The sequence below is a fragment of the Engystomops pustulosus genome, chromosome 10 (assembly GCF_040894005.1).
Source record: "Engystomops pustulosus chromosome 10, aEngPut4.maternal, whole genome shotgun sequence".
Classification (NCBI taxonomy): Eukaryota; Metazoa; Chordata; class Amphibia; order Anura; family Leptodactylidae; genus Engystomops; species Engystomops pustulosus.
This window is the reverse complement of record NC_092420.1, coordinates 15,074,172-15,100,119: the sequence shown is the minus strand read 5'-3', so window position 1 is coordinate 15,100,119 and position 25,948 is coordinate 15,074,172. Positions and strand designations below refer to the sequence as shown.

At 44.5% G+C, this 25,948-nt stretch overlaps 1 protein-coding gene across 3 annotated transcripts; it reads right to left on the bottom strand.

Annotated features, from left to right (window-relative positions):
- On the bottom strand, positions 1-25,948 carry EOGT (EGF domain specific O-linked N-acetylglucosamine transferase). Of its 3 annotated transcripts, none has more exons than XM_072127222.1 (16): positions 25,533-25,554; positions 24,325-24,528; positions 23,900-24,000; positions 21,342-21,450; positions 20,900-20,994; positions 19,346-19,450; positions 16,373-16,479; positions 15,173-15,276; positions 9,045-9,137; positions 7,998-8,069; positions 7,790-7,876; positions 6,430-6,498; positions 5,581-5,642; positions 5,350-5,469; positions 3,541-3,643; positions 1-1,424 (listed from the first exon to the last, which is right to left on the bottom strand). In XM_072127222.1, the coding sequence occupies exons 2-16, from the start codon at positions 24,517-24,519 to the stop codon at positions 1,278-1,280; spliced, it is 1,569 nt and encodes a 522-aa protein (XP_071983323.1). In that variant the 5' UTR covers positions 24,520-24,528; positions 25,533-25,554; the 3' UTR covers positions 1-1,277. The 3 variants fall into 3 exon arrangements, with proteins under 3 accessions (XP_071983323.1, XP_071983324.1, XP_071983322.1); XM_072127221.1 differs by lacking the exon at positions 25,533-25,554 and adding an exon at positions 25,839-25,948 and having other exon boundaries at positions 2-1,424; XM_072127223.1 differs by lacking the exons at positions 6,430-6,498; positions 25,533-25,554 and adding an exon at positions 25,839-25,948.

The following is a 25,948-nucleotide window of genomic DNA, read 5'->3' as shown; positions in this document are numbered from 1 at the left end:
CCAAAAGTTAAATCACACTTTATTCATAAAACTTGTCTTACAAAAATCTCACTTCCTTGAAGTGTACTTTTTTTTTTTTTTTTTTTTCCCTTTTGATACAAACCAACAATTTTTTCTTTTATAACTACAAAAATATTGTTATGGAGTGGAGTAAAGTTTTTTTCTATTTTAAATTTAGGTTTTGGAAACCCATTTTAAAGGGATTATCTGCTTTGGAGAAGGCTCCAGAATAATGGGGCTCATTTCCTAAGGGTCTGAACGCTGCACTTTCGTCGGGTTTCCCGAATATATCCGTTTTGTGACAAATTGACCCAGGATTATGGCGCATGCGATCGGATTGTGACGCATCGGCGCCGGTTTTCACGCGACAGAAATCGGGGGGGCGTGGCCGTCGGACAATTCAACGAATTTGGAAAAACAAGGATTTTAAAAAACGATTTGTGTCACAAGATCAAGCACTTACATGCACCAGGAAGAAGAAGGTGAACTCCGGGGGACCTCAGCGCAGTAGCGACACCTAGTGGATATCGGGCGCACGACCTTAGTGAATCCCCGCAGACCCGAATCAGCGTCAGACAACGAGCCGCGGGATCGCGACTGTCCCGGGTAAGTAAATATGCCCCAATATGTTGATTACAAAACGTCTTCCTGCATGGACTCCCAGAAATCACCTGCATCCTGAGCTTGAGATGTTCCTGCAGCGCCACCACAGGGGAAGTAAAGTATTACACACTGCTTATTATTACATTTTATTTTAATAGTGCTTCTCCACTTACGCACTTTATTATTTTAGTATTATCTAATAAGGTATATTTGAAACATAAACATAATTATTTTTTTTTTTTAGTATTTTTGTGGTTTTTGAAGAGAAATGAACATCCCCTTTAACATTAGCTCATTTTTTAATAAAATATAGATACCAGTGTTCTTCCTTTCTTGTGCCATGGCTCTATTTCAGGAATGTATTTGTATCAATTTCACAAATGCAAGATGAATTTTCAATTTTGTTACCACATGACATCTAGAAGGAATGTACAGTAACTGCTCGTCGTGGATGAAAAGTCCAAAGATAAGGGAGCAAAAACTAAATTAAAATTGAGAAAAATAATAAAAATGTATAGAATAAATAAAATAAACTAGCAAGGAATCATGGGTAAGTAAAAGCTAAATAAAGTCTAACACGTTTCCTTCATATTCCTCAAAAATTGCAACAACTAGAATTTTTTTTTATCCGAAATAAATAAATAAATTATTAAAAACAGAACATTCTACGGGTTTTATAGTTCGTCGCGACGTCTTCGTGGCGGCCACTTCGGATGACGAGACACGTATTCTGACGCTGAGCTGACCAGCCGCACAAATTCCTCCACATCAAAAGCGTAATTGGTGAATTTCGGGTGTGCTCCCAAAGTCGGGTGATGTCCCTTAATTAGATAGAGCCTCGTTATTGTCTGACACCTTATTCTCTCCATTGAAAGACAAGTTAATTAATTCTGGACTTTCATTTCAAGCCCCCGGGAAATATTGATTGCGGGACACGGGGGGAGGGTTATTGACGGCCTGAACTAATGACCAATTAATTTACTTCTGATCCTGCGACAGCCTGAAATGTGTCACAACTCAATGGAAGTGGTCTAATAATGCGAGGGGACAATATGAAGGGATAAATGTAATGGAAAGAGTCAAGAGCGAGTGTATAGACCAGCAGGAATACTCCGCTCCTAATATACATCTACTCAGAATGTCATTTCTGAGAATACTTTGTATCATTTCAGTTCCTTAAAGGGGTTGATTGTTATCCCCCACCCTCTGGGACCCCCACCAATCCTTAGAATTGGGGGTTTCGTTCAAACTAATAATGGAGCCGCAGGTTATGAGAGTGAATCTGCTTTGCATTCATTCTTGTTATCGTATTTTTCGGACTTTTTCTCAGAAATCATAGGTGCGCCTTATACATGAACCATACTTACAGCTGCCTTGTACTGTGCACAGGTCTGCCACCTGCTGGTCATTCATCCTTATAATCAGGTGCGCCTTATAATCCGGTGCGCCTTATATATGAACCTAGACATTTTACCAGGCATTTATTGATGGTGCGCCTTATAATCCGGTGCGCCTCATATATGAACCGTACTTACAGACAACAGCTGCCTTGAACTGTGCACAGGTCTGCCACCTGCTGGTCATTCATCCTTACAATCCGGTGCGCCTTATACTCCGGTGCGCCTTATATATGAACCTAAACGTTTTAGCAGCCATTTATTGATGGTGCGCCTTATAATCCGGTGCGCCATATAGTCCGAAAACTATGGTAAATTAGTGGGAACAAGACCTAGGAATTGGATTAACCCTTAAATTGAGGGACCAAACTTGGGACACACCATTTAAAAATAATTTCGGGAAAATACCTTAAGGAAATCTACAAAATCCATCATGATAAACCAGAGACTTACTCACAGATCCAGGCACCGTGACTGTGGTAATCTTCTCATATTTGTTATCCATGGCTTCCTTCCGTCTAAAATCAACTTTTAAAAGTATGCTAATAAACCAGCAAGGCTCTTGGGGGTGTTACCAGTGACCCTCTGTGCTGAAGCTTCACAGGCTGCTACACTATGCCAGAGCACTTTTACCATCCTACTGACATAGGGAGGCAGAAGTGTTGAGGCAGAAGGGGGTAGGACGACACATCTTAACAGCCTGTGAACCTGCAGCATAGAGGGGCTCTGGTAATATCGCAGTGCTCTTCTGGCTCATTAGCATAATTTTAGAAGTTGATTTTAGAAGGAAGGAGGCCATGAATAACAAATATAAGAAGATTACCACAGTCACGGTGCCTGGATCTATGAGTAATGTCTCTGGTTTATCAGGATGGATTCTGATGGTAGATTTCCTCTATGGATTTTTCCCAAATGTTAAAGGGAAAGGATTTTTTTTAAATAAACTCAAAATCGTATAAAAACAAAAAAACAAAGCGGTATCCAGCTGTCTATTGCTTTTCTGACACTTACTAGATCCACACTCAGCTTTCAGGTCTCATCTCAACATATTAAAAATAACGGACCGGCCAATCAATGACGAAGGCGGAACTCCACGGCAGCCAGTGATTGGCTGAGCAGGTATTTCCTAGCATTTCCATGTGCCGAGATAGGGACTAGCAGTGACCCCATAACAGAACAGCTACAGGGGATCAATTGGCAAATTATTGCTTCTTTATTGTTTTTAACCCATCCTGAGTTATCCTTGTTTCAAGATTTCAATATTTTAGTCAATATTTTTTTATTTGTATAAATCACGAGCACGGGAGGGGTGGGGGAGGGGGACAAGTCTCCCACGATCAGACTCTTGACGTGGTACAATGTATCAGTGAGCATCGCTGCAGATAATGCTATATGTCTATTTATCTCATGACTTGTTGACAGCCTTCAAATGAAATGGGCTGAGCTGCAATATCACACACAACCACTATACAATGAATGGCGCAGTGAAGCAGTAGTTCTCACCTTAGATAATACAAACCTTCTCATTAGGAGCACTCACCTTGTCCTGAGGGTAAACTTTATCTGCTTTCTCCCATGTAATGTAGTGAACGCCTCGAAGTCTGGCCAAGTCTAGGTAACACCGCTCGTCCTCGCAGTTATACCTTGGGAGATACAGCATGAAAGGTTTTAAGTACAGGCGGTCCCCTACTTAAGAACACCCGACCCCTAGTTACAAACGGACCCCTGGATGATGGTAATTTCCTGTACTTTAGTCCTAGGCTACAATAATCAGCTGTAACAGTTATCACAGGCGTCTGTAATTAAGATTTATTATTAATCCTGGTTCTTATGACAATCCAACAATTGTTAAATCTAATAGTCATTGAGACCCCAAAAAATTTGGCTGGGGGTTACAATTATAAAATACACAGTCCCGACTTACATACAAATTCAACTTAAGAACAAACCTACAGAACCTATCTTGTACGGCCTGTATTATACAGGATGGCGCCCTCTGCTGGCTAGATACATGGGAAAAATAACTCACATTAATCACCACATTTTACCTATTCACCCCCTTCAAGTCATGGCCCAATGGACCCCATTATAGTCAATTTAGATCTTCTGGGCTTGTTTAGTGTCTATTATTTCGATCATTAGGGACAATTTTGTTGTGCATATCAGCACAACAACATGTACATCGCCAGAAGTACAAGCTATTACCCTTCTGGGGGCACCAGTGGCCATAAAATAAGATTATATACCAACCGGGTCAGCTCCAGGACATTGCCATTAATGGATTCCTCAGTCTCTGGCCATCCATATAGAGATTTAGGCAGCGCTGACCTCGCTCGTGGGAACAGGACTTGGCTATTATTTTAGGAGTCTATAAATATTTAGGGAAAATTCCATTCTGCCCGGTCATGTTAGGAGAATTCTAGCAATGTCAATATACGGGCACAGCAGCTCCCACACTCAAAATTTAGTTTTTTCACTCCATTTTTCACATAATTTCACTACTTTCCTTTCCACCACTTACAGTATTTTTCAGACTATAAGGCACACCGGAGTATAAGGCGCACCATCAATAAATGCCTGCTAAAACGTCTAGGTTCACATATAAGGCGCACCGGAGTATAAGGCGCACCTGATTATAAGGATGAATGACCAGCAGGTGGCAGACCTGTGCACAGTTCAAGGCAGCTGTTGTCTGTAAGTGCGGTTCATATATAAGGCGCACCTGATTATAAGGATGAATGACCAGCAGGTGGCAGACCAGTGCCAAGTTCAAGGCAGCTGTTGTCTGTGTAAGTACGGTTCATATATAAGGCGCACTGGACTATAAGGCGCACCTTTGATTTATGAGAAAATCAAAGGATTTTTAGTGCGCCTTATAGTCCGAAAAATACGGTATCTTATCAAAATATATGGACACAGAACTACCATTATATTCACAGTATAAAGATTTACACTATTATTGAACTTATAGGTACAGTCAAAAGTTTCTGTGCAATAAGCTCCCCCTAGTGGCGGCTGCAGAATGCAAAGAATAGAGGCACCAAGTTTTTGCACCAAAAAATACATTTTTCCACCTTTTTCGGCAATTGTGTCACTGTTAAAATATGAGGTTAAAGAAGATTTTTTTTTGCCTTCTGTAACTTTAACTGCAGAACATTAAGGACCTTCTCTCCAGCCTCCTCTGTTCTCTTACCTAATATGCTAAATAGTTTATTGATTGTCAATTGGGAGGTACTTGACTGTAACATAGGACCGCCCACTCTACAGTAGAGAGCCTAATTAGCATTGCTAGTCGTGCAAATTTCCTAACGCAAATAGGATTATCACATTGCACACGAAAATAACTTACAGCTCAAATATGACGGCCCAGTCGGGTAAAAAGAGCAAATGTGTCAGTCCGGCCCCGTGCATCCCAATAAATATGTCCGAGTTATGCGTGATCTGCAGCTGTTCAAGAAATCCAAGAGATCTAGAGAAATGGAACATGGTGTTTTTGCAGACTTGAAAGTTAATATTGGCCCCTCCCCCATATGCAAATGAGTTAACAGATTTATTTGTTTATTCACGATTTAGCCCTCACCTATATTTGTAATCCACCACAGTGACCTGGAAAAGTGGGATCGCCTTCAGGGCATGGACCAGCTGAGGGAGAATATCAGTAACAATAGGATTAGCGTTGTTAAAGGAAAACTACCACCAGGATGAAGGATTGTATACCAAGTACACTGACATACTGGTGTGCGCCCCATCTGGCAGGATCTGCTCTACTTTTAGCTTCTTATTCCGTGGTTTTTACAAAAAAAAGGATTTTAAAATTATGCAAATGAGCCTAAGGTGCTGCAGGCTTTCATAGGTTTTAATGGACTCTGGAGCCCCTCAGACACCTTTGCATAATTTTAAAGCCTTTTATTTTTAAAAACAAAGGCATAAGAAGTTTAAAGAAAAGTGGATCCTGCCAGAGGGGACGCACACCAGTATGTCAGTGTGCTTGGTTTACAATCCTTCATCCTGGTGGTAGATGTCCTTTAACTCTGTGGTTACATTATTGTTACATTTTTACATTTCCTGGGAGACCTGAAACCACAAAATTATTTCCCATGACCAAAGCACAAACAAGAAGAGACATAAAATGAGCCAATCTCTGTTTTGGAGCTTTCCTAAACACAAAAAGATCCCGTTATCTGCGCTGAAAGGTTACGTTTTTAGCACTAATTTCAAAACATCACTAAAGGAAGGAAGGACACCAGACGCTTGTTTAGTAACAAAGGTATTATCCGGGAAAAGCTATGAAAAAAATAATAATTTTTACTTCTCACCTGAAATTTAGCCCAAAATCTCTACCATGTGTTGGCGCCCTCTACAGGCTCCCAACACTTTCTTAGTAATCACAAATAATTAAGGAAGAAAGAAACAAGAAAGAAAAGCTTACCTTATCCAGGTTCAGGATCTTCCGAAACTCTGTGCTGCGTGTAAGAATGGTGACACGAATTTTCTCCTCCTAGGTCCAAAATTAAAGTAAAGTGTATTTTTTCAATCTAAGTCTATTCCCTAGGAATGACATTGCTGTACTATGTGCCCACACCATGATAGAGGAGGTAAAAGATATCCCATGAATCATTTTCATGCCAAATCTCAACCTATAAACTATTAATGTCACAAAGTTTCCAACATAAAGAAACAAAATTGTATCCAAGTCCCTTTGTGTTACTGGGAGCAGACTACTCCTAGAGAATGACCATATAAAGCTGTGAGTAGAGTGACTGAGCATGTGCGTCCACCAGCAATCAGCTTGTCAGGTGGACATGAATATTTCTATACATTCTGAACACTAGGTGGCGATATAACATGTATGCAAATGTCTCAACTGTGCACCAGATCATGCTTTGGATGGGACAAATCTGACTCATTTGCGTTGGTGACACAAAGTGGACTATCCCAACATTACCGGACTAAATCTAAAAGTTGGAGGCAGCCTTTCGAACTCCCCCACCCATATAGGACAATATGAGACATTATACCACCACACCGGCCTTTTAGAAGTTATACAGGCGGTCCCCTACTTAAGAACCCCCGACTTACAGACGACCCATAGTTACAGACGGACCCCTCTGACCTCTGGTGACCTCTCTGGATGTTACTATGGTCCCAAACTGTAATCATCAGCTGTAAGGTGTCTGTAATGAAGCTTTATTGATAATCCTTGGTCCCATTACAGCAAAGATTTTGAAACTACAATTGTCACTGGGACAAAAAAAAATAAAAATTTGAAACACACCAGGAAGATAGATTTTTTTTCTATTGTCTCCTAGTGGTATCTTAGTTTAAAAAAAAAAAAAATTGTCTGGATCTTCAATTTTAAAATATACAGTTCCGACTTACATACAAATTCAACTTAAGAACAAACCTATGGAACCTATCTTGTACGTAACCCGGGGCCTGCCTGTATATGGAGGGGATGACTGCTTTCGGGTTATATTTTACCTATTATTATTATTTCATGCAGGGCACAAGGCCTGGCCGCAGCACGGAGGACAGCGCGGCTTTTATAGCCTCTGGCCCTCCATCCATAGTCATCTGCTCCGGCACATCTGACAGAGGTAGAGCGCTCCATGTATTATTGGCAGGCTAGGAATAATTTCCTACATGCATAATTTACAGAGCGAATAAAAGGCACAACGTTTTATCCATACCGAAAAAAAAAAAGCAAAAAAAAAAAACCCCATATACAGTTTATACGGCTGTAATGAACTGCACCCAGCAACAGACCCTTATGCTGATTTATATCGCACCTTTAAAGTTTCTTGGGAAATATTCAGCCGGAAAAGCACGTGTTGTGAAAACGCTCGGAATAATCCGGTGCCGCGGCAATTTGAGATCTAAAGAAGAAGAAAAAAAAAAAAAACACAGCGAAATTTACTGCACTAATAAAGCGCACATCTCCTGTCTGCAAACAATCCTTCTGCTGTCATCCCGCACATCTCCGGATAACTGGCTTACCAGCGGCGTGTTGTAAAATAACCCGTATCTCATCCTGGGCAGGAGCGCAAACACAGCATCCTTAAAGCAGACCTTAAAAGAACGTAAATGCAAAGGAGATATTACTAGAGGAGGCCGTAAAAACACAAATCACCAGCGACAGGATAACTCTGCTTTATGGAGCAACTTCCCAAATGGAGGAGATACATAGTATCACAGTATAAACTACAAAGAACGGACACAAAACTAAGCACTGACCCTTTAAAGTGATGAATGGGGGAGAGAAGTGTAATATATACATTTATATGCAATGGAAGAGAAGTAAATCAGGACTTAGGAGAGACGGTGAAAGTCCTGATTACCCCACCCACACACAGTGATTGACAGGTAGAGTGCTGATTACCCCGCCCACACACAATGATTGACAGTGAGTCCTGATTACCCTGCCCACACAAAGTCAGAGTCCTGATTACCCCGCCCAAACAGTGATTGACAGTGAGAGTCCTGATTACCCCACACACACACAGTGATTGACAGTGAGAGTCCTAATTAATCTGCCCACACACAGGGATTGACAGGTAGAGTGCTGATTACCCCTCCCACATAGAATGATTGACAGAGAGAGTCCCGATTACCCTGCCCACAAAAAGTGAGAGTCCTGATTACCCCGCCCAAACAGTGATCGAAAGCGAGAGTCCTGATTACTCCGCCCACACACAGTGATTGACAGCGAGAGTCCTGATTACCCCACCCACACAAAGTGAGAGTCCTGATTACCCCGCCCAAACAGTGATTGACAATGAGAGTCCTGATTACCCCACCCACACACAATGATTGACATTGAGAGTCCTGATTACTCCGCCCACACACAGTGATTGACAGAGTGCTGATTACCCCGCCCACACACAGTGATTGACAGTAAAAGTCCTGATTACCTCGCCCACACCCTCTTGTGGAACATTCATGTCTAATGTCAAGTTAAACTTGGTTTTCCGGGTGCACGGTTGCATTAAGTAAAACTGAAAATTCCTTTAAATGATAAACAGAAGTGTAGTTTTTCTTTTTTACCCGTTTTGAATCGTACGCTTTCAAGTGTGTAACCTCATAGTCCGTGAACGCTTTCCACGTCTCGCTAAACAAATCGCCATAACCGTAGAAACTCTGCAGAGAAGACAAACATTTTCAGTGTTTTCTAAAAAACGATATAAAATGCACAATTTTCAGAATTTTCTTAAAAGTTTCTAGTAACTAGAGTGAGACAGGAGCGTAGGGGTGACCCCTCCCCTCTCCATAGTGATGCATGGCCCATGGCGGTGTACACGGGGAAAGATAGGACATGTCCTATATTTTCACTGTGTACGGAGCGCTACAATGCCAGACGTGTGTGGTACTGTATCGCCATTACGGTCTATGGGATATGTATGTACGGTACATACGTTCCCCATACGTTCGTGTGAATTCAGCCTAATACAGTAGCAGTGAAGTGTACGCAATAGCTGAGGTGTACAAGTATAAAGGAAATCTATATGGAGGCAGAGGAAAGGAATAGCAAAGCCGCTTTCATAGAGACCCAGCGAAACCGTATGATTTCTGCATCCTCTATTCAGCCGGGCCCATCTCACTGCGGGCCCCATAGCAGCCGCTACGGCGGTAGATCCGCCACTGTTCTAAAATCAGTTCCTCAAGAATGAAAGCGCCTGTCATCACCCAGAGCTGCATTCATAATTCTGCAAGCTTCAGGGCTAAAATCTGCCTGCATTCCTTATAAGAGCAACAATAGGATTTGTCAAACTTCTTGAAAGCCTAAACAAGCTTACTGATGGTTTCCATGAACAATTAGTAGAACTGTGAATGCAGCTCTGAAGTACAATAAAGGTCATCAAGATCAATTTTTAGGTTTGTTGGACTTTTAAGACATTAGAGCAACGAGAAGAATATTCCATAACAGCTTTCATCTGCAATATTTTGGTCATAAATACATTTTTTAAGATTTCTAAACTGAGTTCGGATTCCTAAACTGGGGAGTGGGGTATTTATATTTCAGGAACTTAAAGGAAATCTACCATCAAAATCCTTCATGATAAACCAGGGACACTGACTCATAGATCCAGGCACCACAAATTGTGTAATTTTCTTATATTTGTTATTCATGGCCTCCATTCTAAAATCAACTTTTATAATCATGCTAATGAGTCAGAATGGATATGAGTGGTATCAGCAAAGCACCTCTGTGCTGCAGCTTCACAGGCTCTTACACTGTGCAGAAGTGTGAGTTTACAGTAAGTACAGTGAAAAAAGAGGGGAGTGTAACAGTTAAGCTACAGAATGGAGGGGCATCCCCCAGAGCACTTCAGCCTCATAAGCATAATTTTAAAAATTGATATTAGAAGGAAGGAGGCCATGGATAACACATATAAGAATATTTTTACCACGGTTACAGTGCCTGGATCTAGGAGTAAGTGTTCCTGGTTTATCATGATGGATTTTGACGGTAGATTTCGGTGAAGGATGACTGAGGAATGGGAAGGGGCGCTGCACTGCCTGCCCTGGAGAATTATCGGGCTTGGAGTCAATGGTTAGTGTTAGAGGGGAGGCGGTCAGCGGGAGAGATGATATAATGCTGATGGTCTCCAGGGACCCTCGATGGTCTCGATGGTTGTGGAGATTACAAGGGATTATAAATCAGTCTGGTGCAGGACACAACAGGTTGGAAGCGTCTGCCTGGCGGAGATAAGCCGGGTACCTGCCCATGAATGAGCTGGGACCCTGTGGGACCACCTGCAATCACCGATCAACCATTGGAGACTACAGGGGGCGCGCCGACCTCTGGTTACAGCAAATCACTTCTCTATTCTATCACAGATTGAAAAATCCTCCTCTTTGTGTTGAGGTCTCAGGTCCTGACAGGTGGTCTCCACCCCTAACCATTTATCTGGAGGAGCAGCGGAGGGGGCGTCCTAATAAAGGTGAATAATAGCCGTCATGGCCTCATGATGGATCCAGAGAAATTTACTCCTCTACCATATTAACCCCTTTTTCACATTTGTCTCACACTAAGCAACATCTTTTCAGTTTTAGGACTTATAAGTAGAATTCTTATATCAGCAGTGAAGACTGACACATAGGGGGAAATTTATCACTGCTTCTATGTCCAGTGAAATAATCGCCATGTGGGTGTGGAGGGGTGTAGAGTGGCGCAGCGTACATTTTTCATGCAAAACTACACCAGGTCGAACTTGGCGTATTTCTGCCTAGCGGGGGCACTATCATAGGGAGGCCTAAGCTGGACCATCGGGGGCGCTATCATAGGGAGAGTAAACCAGGCGATCGGGGGCGTCATCATAGGGAGGTCTAAGCCGGACGATCGGGGGCGCTATCATAGGGAGGGTAAAGCAGACGATCGGGGGCGCTATCATAGGGAGGGTAAAACAGACGATCGGGGGCGCTATCATAGGGAGGGTAAAACAGACGATCGGGGGCGCTATCATAGGGAGGTCTAAGCCGGACGATCGGGGGCGCTATCATAGGGAGGGTAAACCAGACGATCGGGGGCGCTATCATAGGGAGGGTAAACCAGACGATCGGGGGCGCTATCATAGGGAGGGTAAACCAGGCGATCAGGGGCGCTATTATAGGGAGGTCTAAGCCGGACGATCGGGGGCGCTATCATAGGGAGAGTAAACCAGACGATCGGGGGCGCTATCATAGGGAGAGTAAACCAGACGATCGGGGGCGCTATCATAGGGAGAGTAAACCAGACGATCGGGGGCGCTATCATAGGGAGAGTAAACCAGACAATCGGGGGCGCTATCATAGGGAGGGTAAACCAGACGATCGGGGGCGCTATCATAGGGAGGGTAAACCAGACGATCGGGGGCGCTATCATAGGGAGGGTAAACCAGGCGATCAGGGGCGCTATTATAGGGAGGTCTAAGCCGGACGATCGGGGGCGCTATCATAGGGAGAGTAAACCAGACGATCGGGGGCGCTATCATAGGGAGAGTAAACCAGACGATCGGGGGCGCTATCATAGGGAGAGTAACCCAGACGATCGGGGGCGCTATCATAGGGAGGGTAAACCAGGCGATCAGGGGCGCTATTATAGGGAGGTCTAAGCCGGACGATCGGGGGCGCTATCATAGGGAGAGTAAACCAGGCGATCGGGGGCGCTATCATAGGGAGAGTAAACCAGGCGATCGGGGGCGCTATCATAGGGAGGGTAAACCAGACGATCGGGGGCGCTATCATAAGGAGAGTAAACCAGACGATCGGGGGCACTATCATAGGGAGGGTAAACCAGGCGATCAGGGGCGCTATTATAGGGAGGTCTAAGCCGGACGATCGGGGGCGCTATCATAGGGAGGGTAAACCAGGCGATCAGGGGCGCTATTATAGGGAGGTCTAAGCCGGACGATCGGGGGCGCTATCATAGGGAGAGTAAACCAGGCGATCGGGGGCGCTATCATAGGGAGGGTAAACCAGGCGATCAGGGGCGCTATTATAGGGAGGTCTAAGCCGGACGATCGGGGGCACTATCATAGGGAGGTCTAAGCCGGACGATCGGGGGCGCTATCATAGGGAGGTCTAAGCCGGACGATCGGGGGCGCTATCATAGGGAAGCCTAAGCAAGACACAGGAGGGGGGCGCCATCATAGGGAGGACCAAGCCAGACGTGAGGGGGGGGAGGGGGCTGGGGAGCTATCATAGGGAGGACTAAGCCGGATGAGGGGGGACACTATCATAGGGAGGCCTAAGCCGGACACGCACAAGGGGGGGTGTGCGCTATCATACGCCAATGATCCTGCTACATGATACATATCCCCCATAGTTTAAAAGTAATAGGGAACATTTTGTAAAGGTTCAGTTTTTAGGTCAGCACTTTTGCCTTGTCTGACGTGTCCCTGGTTTATTATGCTTTATTTCGATGGTAGACTTCCTTTCAAGGGGTTGCCCCAACTTTATTCCACAGGACAACAATCTGTTTGGTGGGGGTATGACTGCAATTGTTCTCACTAATTTTGCAAGCCTGACCATAGATAACCCAGCGCTGAGCTCAGCAACACTCCATTGGCATTGAATGGAGCGGCAGGACACATGCTCAACCAGAAACTCCAGTGATTATTGAGAACAGGAGCCCCATTTCCGGATTATTGAAGGTTATTTCTCGCGTTTGGTGGGGGGCCCTAGCAGTCGGATACTCACCGATACTGTAAATAGGGAATGACACTCAAACTTGAGACAACCCCTTGAAGTACATTATTCAGAATCTGTTGTATTTATCTGTATAACGCACAGTCCTAACCTCTCGCTTAGTAATTTGGTGCAGGTTCCTCCCAGTATTATGCGATTTGCGCAAACGGTTATCCTACACATTAAGTGCGAAACATAAAAGTAAGTGCATAAGAGCTGCTGAAAATGCAAATCCGGGCACGAAGCAGCTGCAGGCACTAAAAAGAGACCCGACATAAAAGCTTCATCCCCCCCCCTCCCATAAAACATTGCGTTATCAGAAGATATCACACAGCCGCCATCTTTACAATGTCTCCAGGATCCTAAAAGCTTCCCCTTATGGCCTTCAGTAAAATTTCCTCCTCCTTGCACAGTAAATCTTGCTCCTTACTGGCACCGGGCAGATTTGGCAGTGAACCAGCCTGTGTTTGCAGCTCCGTAACTAACCGGAGTATTTGCTTCCTGTTCTCACGCCCAGGAATAAGCAAGTCTCCCCGAGAGGGCGAATGCTGCAGGTGGTAACAGGATACACCACGAAAAGTATCTGAGAAATTACCAGCAAAACCCACGACCCCCTCCCCAGACATCCTGCTATTTACTAATATTTCCAGGACGCGTGGGGGTCCGGTTACACGTCTTTCACAACCTTCGAATGCTCCTTCCCTAAAAAAATGTTTTAAAAAGGGTTGTACCAAGTTTGATTGTTATCACCAAAATAAGGCATGACACCCTAATCACTACTACTGGGCCCCCCCCCCCCTCATAATCACAAGAAGAAAACCCACTGTAACGGGGGGTCCAGTTCTTATTAATGGATAGAGGCAGGTCACATAAGCGTTATGCTGCGCCATTCATTACTATAGGAGCGTTGGAAATTGCAAAGCACAGCACTGGGTTATCTCCACCATTCTCATAGACAGTGAGTGAATATGAGAGCTGGAGATACCCAAGTGCTGTGCTCAGTAATTTCCAACACTCTTGGAGCAGCATAACACATGTTCGACCTGTTGCTTCATTCAGTTAGTGAGAACGGGATCCCTGTGATATTGCTTGTGATCGTTATCACCTCATGCTCCATTCATTTACTTTAGGAGCGTTGGAATATCTCCACCATTCAGATAGACAATGAATGTAAATGTTGGACATGGCGGAGGGCTGTGCTCGGCGATTTCCAACACTCCCATAGTATTGAATTGAGCGACATAACACATGCTTGCCCTGTCCCTCTATTCAATTAGAGAAATTGTTGAGCACAGTGCTGGGGTATCTCCACTATTCTCATAGACAGTGAATGTAAGTGCTGGAGGGAGCTGTGCACAGTCCTCAGTTATTCCCAACCCTCCCATATTATTGAACAGTGCAACATAACACATGTTCGACCTGTCACTCTATTGTATTTATAGGAGTATTGGAAATTGTCGAGCACAGCGCTGAGGTATCTCCACCATTCTTATAGACAGTGAATGTGAGTGCTGGAGATATCTAAGCACTGCGCTCAGCTCTATCCAACACTCCAATATTATTGAATGGAGCGGCATAACACATGCTCCACCAGTCCTTCCGCTTTATTTATAAAAGTGTTGGAAATTGTCAAGCACAGCGCTGAGGTATCTCCACCATTCTTATAGCCAGTGATTGTGAGTGCTGGACTCATCCAACAGTCCCATATTATTGAATGGAGAGGCAAAATGCATATGTGACCTGTCGCTTCATTCAGTTAGTGAGAATGGGATCGCTCTTATATTGATTGCGATGGTCAGACCCTAAAAATGTGCAATCCCCCTTTCTTATCCCCAGCAGTTGGACCCCTTCAGGGTGAGGATACGAGGGGAGGATTTGCACACTGTATATACAAAGTGATTTAAAATCCTCAGTATGTAAATTTATGCTGCAACTTTTTAACTCTTGCCTTGGTTAAACTCCATATAGGCAGAGGATTTCATTACAGAATGTAAGAAAGAACTTACTGTGTCCCACATGACGATATGGACGTCGGTGCTGAAGGAGTTGTTCATATGTTGTGTGATGTAGAGATTAACAAAATCGCAGAAGTGGTGATACATGTTCACTCCTGCAACAAGGAACAGAAATGAAAAGAAATCAAAATCCATCCTGATAAACCAGGGACATTACCCATAGATCCAGGCACCGGGACTGTGGTAATCTTCTTATATTTGTTATCCATGACCTCCTTCCCTCTAAAATCAACTTTTAAAAGGAGCCACAAGGTCTCTGAGGGCGTTACCAAAGCCCCTCCGTGCTGTAGCTGCATAAGCTACACATTTGTTACACTTTCTCCCTCTCCCCGCTCTGCTGTGTCCTCTGCCTGCTGTAATTTCACACAGTGGAAAGGAGTGAGGGGATGTTCCTGCACAGTGTAACATCCTGTGAAGCTACAGAACACATTGGGGCAGATTTACTTACCCGGTCCGTTCGCGATCCAGCGGCGCGTTCTCTGCACTGGATTCGGGTCCAGCCGGGATTCATCAAAGCAGTTCCTCCGCCGTCCACCAGGTGGCGCTGCTGCGCTGAAGTCCGCTGGAATGCCTCGAAATACACCGGCCTATCCAGGATGAAGGTGAGTGAAATTTTCGCGACACAATTTTTTTTTTAAATGCGGCGGTTTTTCCGAATACATCGGGTTTTCGTTCGGCCACGCCCCCCGATTTCCGTCGCGTGCATACCGGCGCCGATGCGCCAAATTCCGATCGCGTGCACCAAAAACCCGGGGCAATTCAGGTACAATCGGTGCAAATCGGAAATATTCGGGTAACACGTCGGGAAAACGCAAATCGGGCCCTTAGTAAATGACCCCCATTGGCTCTGGTAACAACTACTAGGAGCCCTTATGTCTAGCATAATTTTTCAAGTAGATTTTAAAAGGAATGAGGCCTGATTGTCTACGAGTCCCTGGTTTATCAAGCTTGATTTGATGATGATGATAATAATAATAATACTGTAATTCTTTATTTATATAGCGCACACAGATTACACAGCGCTGCACAGAGCTTGCCAATCGGCCCCGGTCCCCATGGGGCTCACAATCTAATCAGCCTACCAGTATGTTTTTTTAGAGTGTGGGAGGAAACCGGAGACCGGCAGAGCTGAATGCAGCAGCGATGTACTGTAAGCTGAGCAACTTCTCATGGGACTCATGTACACATTACCTGCATCCAGCTTCATGATGTACGTAGGCTTCTCAACAATTACATCACATTGTCCATCTTCTATGGGCCTGAACCTCAGGGAGCTGTACGCCTGCAGCTCTGCAAACCTGGAATCACAAGAAATCAGAGATATTCCAAATATTTCACAGCAAGTTCAATCACGTAGATCAGAAACTGAACCTTATATTGTATAGTAGCTTAAAGGGAACCTGTCATCCGAAATTGACCTAATTAACAATTGTCGTGAAGCAGAGTAACACCTTCTGGTAGTGGTAGCGGTTTTATAAGGACAATTTCTCCTGACAGGTTCCCTTTAATAATACCAGAATCTTCACACCTGCACCCTCATCCATCCAACATACAGCTGCAATCCGTTACTTCCTTATTCTGGGGTGCAGCCTTTGCAGAAATAAACTTTAATCATTGGTTATGTAAATTAATTTCAGAGGCTACTGGGGGCGTGGAGTAGCCTCATAGAGCTCCGGGGGCGCAGGCTACTCCCCGCCTCCAACGCAGATCCGGCCTACCCGCTCTGCATGCGTTCTTCTGGCGCTTCTCCGACAGCAGTTGAGGTCTGCGCAAGCGCAGCAGCTACTTTTCTGCTGCCGTCAGACGAATAGGAGCTACTGTACATGCGCAAAGCTCCGCAGCAGCAGGCTCATTGACGGCAGCGGTACAGAGCTCAATGTCTGCCATAGACACAAGAGTACGGATTAAAGTTTATTTCTGCAAAGGCTGCATCCCAGAATTAGGAAAATATGGAATGCAGCTGCTGCTGGGAGGGGGAATCTACCATGGGGATTACTTCAGAAACTAGATTCCCGATGGTAAATTTCTTTTCTGTGTGGTCACATGGTGCATTCTTGGTCAGTTCTTTTAAAACACATGAGGTTTTTTTGTGTTTGAAAATGCCCCAAGAACGCAACGTGTGACAGCACCCTAAAGGAAATCATCGGGAATCCTCTAATTTAGTAGATCCTAACAGTAGATTCCCTAAATGTGACTAATCCCTAATCCCTTTTTATTTTTTTCAAAAGCCTGACCTCTGAGTTTTAATACTTCGTAATGTTTTTTTGCCTAATTAGGCTATAAGAGTAGCCCCTGTGCACGTGGTGGCACGGCCCGCGCATGCACCAAAGCTCCAACTCCAGTTTTCCATTTACAAAACACAGAAAACTCACACACAGCATTGAGAAAATCCTTCAAGGCATATCATAAGAAAAAAACCAAAAATAAAAACAAAAGAAACACAAAAAACTCCCCGCCCTCTCCATAGACCTCTGAGCAATCCGATATCACGGTTATCTTCAGTAAAGCAGAGGAGGATGGGAGGACAAGTGTGTTGGATGGGAAAAATCATATAATGTTCTTGATCTTTGTCTGTTCTATCGCACCCACATCCCGCTCACTCCTAACCCCTCTCCTCTCCGTAGACTACTATAAAATCTGATTGCAGTCTGCGTTGCTTTAGCAAGACGGAATCGGAACGGATTTCATAGTTTATGAGGGAGGAGGTGGAAAAGAGCCTGACTAGTGGAGAAAGAAGAATTTTTCTCCAATATAGAAGTCTTTCATATTCATCTACGTAACCTGTGTTGAAGTATAAATGACCAATTTATGGTTTGTTATTACATAAACAAAGAAAAAACAAGCAGAAAAATTGGCCTCTTATGCGTCTCTTTGAAATCAGCTAATGTGTCCCTCTAGGAATCATCATGGCTGCCGGCCAAGACCAGCATCGGCGACTAATAGGAAACCCAAGTGTCATCAAGAAGAACTTCCTACAAGACGACTCCAGGGATGAGATTTTCAATGCTGCTGATGGAAATCCTAGGATAAAGCGGTTTGCAGGATTCCGCAGGGATCCGGTACTTCCTGCTTTGTATCAGGGAAAATAATTCTTGTCCTAAATATTCGTTTTCGCCTAAAAGGTGATTTAGCAGTTGGCAATCCAAATAATCAATGCCCGCTTAAGCCAAACGCCAAACGCTGCCATCGATTTCTGTCCATAAGACGTGTGGATATATTAATTACGTCTGTCCGGCTGTGATTTATATTGCTGGGCTCTAATTACAAGAATCTTTTTTTAAAGGGGTTTTCCCACTAAGGAAAGTTCCACCAGATCGTGAATCGCCCCCCTCAGATTAATGGAGCAGATGGCCGTACATGACCGTTAATCTATATGGAGCTGACGGAGATCAGTGAGCGCTGCGCTCGGCAATTTCCGCCAGCTCTATAGAGATTAATGGAGCAGAACGGTCATGCGCGGCTCCATGAATCTAACAGCGCGGCGAGGGAGCGGTGAGATGGACCCCCCCATCTTCTCCATCAATCCCCTTACTAAATCTGTCTTGGTCTTCCAAGACGGACTGCAGCTAACAGAGGAATCAATGTAAAAGGCAGTACACAGAAGTATATGGAGAGGGGGAGCTAAAGGGAATAGGATAAGCACATAGAGCAGCTAGTAAGAGGTTTCTAGCTAACCCCAAGAGATTTATTTTATCAAAATCTATTTTGTCTCTATAATGTCCTCCACAGAGGCAGCGATACTGAACATAATCTCAGTGTGCAGTGCATGGGAGACAGCATAGCAGCTAGTCTCCAGTCACCAGCTCTGGGACAACTGAGAAGTGAAGATGAAGCCTGCAGTGGGGGAAACTGCTACACACCTTAGAATATATCCACCCTATAGACAAGGGATTTCTGGAATGTCCATTAAAGGCTCAGTTACCATTTAAAGAGTTTTTTTTAATATAAGCAAGTAATGTATAAACTTGGATAAGTCATCACAAGTTGAGATTTATCCACTAGAATGAAGTTGGCGCTGTGCTTTGGAGAGCTCCTACTGGCACGGTGCAGCTACTGCAGTTTAGAGGGCTTCTCCTTGAAATCAATGGGGGGCGGGGATCTCTTGGATCACAACTATGCCAGTCCGCAATCCTAAGTATAGGAAATGCTTATAATAACACATACCAGGACTGTAGGGGGCTCTTGCGATCACCTTGAGAAAGCAGCAACTTTGAGTCAAGATCACAATGGCCGCCGATCTCACCTTCCTGTATAAAGTCTTCTTTAAATCTGGAAAGGAGTAAAAACATTGCATTAGTAACATTGATACGCTCTACTCTTGATTTAGACAATTTTTCCTTTATTTTTATGCCAGGACAACTGCTAACAACATCTGTAGTATGATAATTGTAGAAGCAGCAGGACATGAGTAAGTTGGACAACCCCTTTAAAGGAAATCTACCACCAGGATGAAGGATTGTAAACCAAGCACATTGACATACTGGTGTGTGCCCTTTTAGCTTATTAGGACCTTGTTTTTACAAGAAAAACAATTATGCAAATGAGCCTCCGGGGCTCCAGACTCCATAGATGTCAATGGAGCTTGGAGCCCCGAAGGCTCATCTGCATAATTTTTAAAACCTCTTTTTCTTAAAAACAAAGGCAAACAAAGCTACAAGAAGAGCATCTTCTGCCTGAGGGGTCACACACCAGTATGTCAGTGTGCTTGGTTTCCAAGCCTTCATCCTGGTGGTAGATTTCCTTTAAGGAACTCAGTACTCCTCAAGGCATCAATGCAGGCCTGTAGCATCTCATGCAGGTATGTGAAAAGACCTAAGAAGCTTTGTCACCGCTTCTGCAAAGAACATAAATCTCATGGAACGGTGATATAAGCCCAATTCACAGAACAGTCAAAGGTCAGGGCAGGCAGCAAGCAAGCATAAGTGACAAACAGGCAAAGGTCAGGGAGCAGACAATAAACACAGTCCATTAATAATTATCATTCTTGTCAAAATTTGACACTTATCCATTTTCTTGCAGATGATGGACAAATGTCTTTAATGGTAAAATGTCCCCCCAAAAACCGTAAGTCTGTCCTAACCAGTTAGCTGTAATCAAAGACAGAACCTGGCAGCAAGTGTTCAATCTGCCTGCAGTGCCCCCAGAGGGTAAATGAAGCATTACACATTTATTATTTCAAATCAATATGATTCTTATGGTAATGTAAGATCCTCAAAAACCAAAGACAACTTTTTGAGGTGTTCTCACCAGTAGATAATGGGGGTCATTTACTAAGGGCCCGATTCGCGGTTTCCCGACATGTTACCCGAATATTTCCGATTTGCGCCGATTTTCCCTGTATTGCCCCGGGATTTTGGCGCACGCGATCGGATTTTGGCGCATCAGCGCTGGCATGCACGCGACAGAAATCGGGGGCGTGACCAAACGAAAACCCGGCGGATTCGGAAAAAACCGAAAGTGTCGCGGAGCTTGCACTTACCTTCATCCAGGATAGACGGGTGTATTTGAGAGCGTTCCGATGCTATTCAGCGCAGCAGCGCCACCTGGTGGACGTCGGAGGAACTGCCTTAATGAATCCAGGCTGGACCCGAATCCAGCGCAGAGAACGCGCCGCTGGATCACGAACGGACCGGGTAAGTAAATTTGCCCCATTGAGTAGAACCATTTCTTATTAGGATTACATACCGGAGCACAAGGTTTTTATGCAGCGATACAGACCTGTCTTGTGATCGTTTAGTATTTCTTAAGTCCAGATACAGATTGGTGGCTCTGCAGTGCTGGAGGTGACTGGAACAGGCCAAAAGCGAATCCCCCTGTAAGGAGAAAGACAAGTCAGGACTCTGTGGTGGGTCATACACATGATGGTGAGTGATGAAGACAAAGCCCATGTGTGGACCAAAGTTCTGGGGCTTTTTATACGTGGTTCAGACTCATCACCGAGTACCCCGGGTTACAGGGGACTGATATTCCCATAGAAAATGAATCACAGGTGGACATCTTCAACCTACACGTCATTCACCAACGCGGGGCCTCAGGGACTTGTCACAGCAGTGAATGGAGCCTGAACATCTGTAATCTAATCCATAGATAGTACAGAATTGTCTTTTGTGGGAAAATCCCTTTCACAGTGAGAGGGAGCAGTGCACATGGGAATAGAGACCTGCTCACGTGGATGACAGAGGACTTGTTCTTCAGCCAGCCGCTCCATCACATAACCAAAGTCAGCCTGTCTCCAAAATACTTCTTGGGCGCCCTCCAAGTTCCTTGCCCTGGGGGAAAAATATCACAAGAACCATGAAGTAACGGCCGGAATCATCAGTTTGTGTTACATATTTGTAACGTGCCAAGATGTCTGCATCTGTATTTCTACTGTGCCCCATCATATATCTCCACCTACATCTCTACTGTGCCCCATCATATATCCCCACCTACATCTCTACTGTGCCCCATCATATATCCCCACCTACATCTCTACTGTGCCCCGTCATATATCTCCTCCTACATCTCTACTGTGCCCCATCATATATCTCCTCCTACATCTCTACTGTGCCCCATCATATATCTCCTCCTACATCTCTACTGTGCCCCATCATATATCTCCTCCTACAGCTCTACTGTGCCCCATCATATATCTCCTCCTACATCTCTACTGTGCCCCATCATATATCTCCACCTACATCTCTACTGTGCCCCATGATATATATCTCCACCTACATCTCTACTGTGCCCCATCATATATCTCCACCTACATCTCTACTGTGCCCCATCATATATCTCCACCTACATCTCTACTGTGCCCCATGATATATATCTCCACCTACATCTCTACTGTGCCCCACCATATATCACCTCCTACATCTCTACTGTGCCCCATCATATATCTCCTCCTACATCTCTACTGTGCCCCATGATATATATCTCCACCTACATCTCTACTGTGCCCCATCATATATCTCCTCCTACATCTCTACTGTGCCCCATCATATATCTCCACCTACATCTCTACTGTGCCCCATCATACATCTCCTCCTACATCTCTACTGTGCCCCATCATATATCTCCACCTACATCTCTACTGTGCCCCATCATATATCTCCTCTTACATCTCTACTGTGCCCCATCATATATCTCTCCTCCTACATCTCTACTGTGCCCCATCATACATCTCCTCCTACATCTCTACTGTGCCCCATCATATATCTCCACCTACATCTCTACTGTGCCCCATTATATATCTCCTCCTACATCTCTACTGTGCCCCATCATATATCTCCACCTACATCTCTACTGTGCCCCATCATATATCTCCACCTACATCTTTACTGTGCCCCATCATATATCTATACCGACATCTCTACTGTGCCCCATCATATATCTATACCTACATCTTTACTGTGCCCCATCATATATCTATACCTACATCTCTACTGTGCCCCATCATATATCTCCACCTACATCTCTACTGTGCCCCATCATATATCTCCACCTACATCTCTACTGTGCCCCATCATATAGCTCCATCTACATCTCTACTTTGCCCCATCATATATCTCCACCTGCATCTCTACTGTGCCCCATCATATATCTCCTCCTACATCTCTACTGTGCCCCATCATATATCTCCATCTACATCTCTACTGTGCCCCATCATATAGCTCCATCTACATCTCTACTGTGCCCCATCATATATCTCCTCCTACATCCCTACTTTGCCCCATCATATATCTCCACCTGCATCTCTACTGTGCCCCATCATATATCTTCTCCTACATCTCAACTGTGCCCCATTATATATATCCACCTACATCTCTACTGCGCCCCATCATATATCTCCTCTTACATCTCTACTGTGCTCCATCATATATCTCCTCTTACATCTCTACTGTGCCCCATCATATATCTCCTCCTACATCTCTACTGTGCCCCATCATATATCTCCACCTACATCTCTACTGTGCCCCATCATATATCTCCTCCTACATCTCTACTGTGCCCCATCATATATCTATACTGTGCCCCATCATATATCTCCACCTACATCTCTACTGTGCCCCATTATATATATCCACCTACATCTCTACTGCGCCCCATCATATATCTCCTCTTACATCTCTACTGTGCTCCATCATATATCTCTACTGTGCCCCATCATATATCTCCACCTACATCTCTACTGTGCCCCATTATATATATCCACCTACATCTCTACTGCGCCCCATCATATATCTCCTCCTACATCTCTACTGTGCTCCATCATATATCTCCTCTTACATCTCTACTGTGCCCCATCATATATCTCCTCCTACATCTCTACTGTGCCCCATCATATATCTCCACCTACATCTCTACTGTGCCCCATCATATATCTCCTCCTACATCTCTACTGTGCCCCATCATATATCTATACCTACATCTCAACTGTGCCCCATCATATATCTCTACTGTGCCCCATCATATATCTCCACCTACATCTCTACTGTGCCCCATCATATATCTCCTCTTACATCTCTACTGTGCCCCATCATATATCTCCACCTACATCTCTACTGTTCCCCATCATATATCTCCTCCTACATCCCTACTGTGCCCCATCATATATTTCCAAATCTGATTGCTTTCTTCCAGAAACAACACCACTACTGCTCACAGGCTGTGTCTGGTATTGCGGCCAATCATAAGCTATTATACAATGTCTTACGGTTTAGAACAAGCACTTACCAACCGGGGTCGACCTTGTCGCAGTGGGGGTAGCTGAAGCGCCGCTCCTTCCTGCATGACTTCTCGTAGCCCCAGCAGGAATCTGGTTGTGTCAGGTATTCCTATATATACAAAAACAGTTGTTACCATCACTAAATAACTCAAAATCCAGCTTTACTGGAAAAATCACAGGCTAAGCTCTACTGGTGCCTCCTTGTCTACACATTACCCCTATATATTCTATGTATGTTTGCATAGAGAGAACATAGAGCACATCAATATCACTATCCAGGAAAACCACTTTTAGGCATTGAAACCTTCAACAGAAGCTTAAACTTAAAGAGATTTTTTACAGGGTCTCAAAATGATTTTCCGGAAGCAGTAACGTAAAATCCATAATAATATCAATATTTGAACCCCCTAAGTGGAGGTTTTGTATCACTTACCCTATAGGGGCAGCGCTGGTCCTGCCTGCAGGATCGGGCCACATCCTGGTGATTGTGCAGGTAGTAGGGTAAGTGCTCGGGGGGAAGATTAATCTTCTGGAAGTCATCAGAAGGGGAAGAGATGTTCTGTTCTGCATAGATGGTCGGACTTTGAGCTGCGAGGTGTAGTAATAATCCGAGGACTGGATACACCATGACAACGCTCTGGAGATAAAACAAGGAGAAAAAAAAAAGAAAGAAATCAAGAAAAATTAAAAAAAAATAAAAATAAAGTAAAAAAACACACAAGGGATTTATGGGCAAGTTCCCAGGGACAATCAAAGATCGACGACGATCCGAATGAAGAAACTGGCAGCGAGTATTCAATTTCCCTGCAGCACCCCCACATGAAACATAAGGTATCACATAGTACTAGTCCTCCACAGCAAGGGTAACTTCTCTACTCTTTCTTAACTTACTGGTCTAGTCACTTAAAGGGCTTCTCCAGTCACAACAGGTTACCATATCCCCCTATCCACATGATAGGAGATAATTTACTGATTGGTAGGGGTCACAGTGATGCAACCTGCACAATTCACAAGAATGGGGGTCCATTGTACCCCAAATTAATAGAGTAGCTGGTTGCACATGTGCGCTGATGGACATAGGAGACTGCAGTACCTCGCTACTTCCATCAGTGTCATAGACGCAAGTATATGTGTGAGCAACTGCTCTGTCCATTTGCGGTACAATGGACCCCATTCTTTTGATTCATTTGGGGTACAATGGACTCCACTATGAACAAATTGTCGCCTGGACAACCCCTTTAAATCCATTAGTATAGTGTTCTGCAATAAAACTAGAATTCCCCTTTTTGGGGGTCGTCAAATTCTTCCAGAGAAGGGTCCTGGGGGGCGATCAGGTGATTGTCGTGGGTCTGTGTCCTGAGATGTACTCCCTACAGCGTCCACTACAGGAGGAATACAGTATTACACTCCAACCATTGAAATGAATAGGAGCACCATCATCTTATGATACAACCACATCCGCCATTCCATCACTGCGGCGTACAGACGTCTGTACTTAATAACATGGCAGAGTTTCTACGCAAAAGACTGATTATCATTTTAATACGTTCAATATTGTTAAAGGAATATTCTGCAAAATATAGAATTCTCCAAATATTGAATATTAAAAAACGATCCTTTAGCCCCTAGCCTTATGCACACTCTGGGACTTGTAGTGTCACCACAGGATGGGGAGAGAAGCTTTAGAACTGGATTTAACAAAACTGCTGCAAAATTGGAGCAGTCAACCAATCAGGTCACTGCTTTAAAATCGTAACGGGCCAAAGACACATTAGAGCCGCGCTCTGATTGGTTGCTCTGCAGCGCGTAACCTGTGCTGCTGTGAGCAATCTACGGCTCCCGGCATCCCTGTGCGCTGGCAATGCATGCTGGGAGTTGTAGTTCAGTCACACTTTTCAGCGCAAGGTCCATGCAGTGTCATGGCTGCCGCCCTCCTCCTCCTCTTACCCGGGTCCAGCTGCTCAGAGTGCGGCCGCATCAGCCCTCGGTCCCCGGCTCTCTGTGCAGCAGGAGGGGACGGGCCGGAAGCCCGGGGCGGAGCAGGAGGAGGCCGCAGC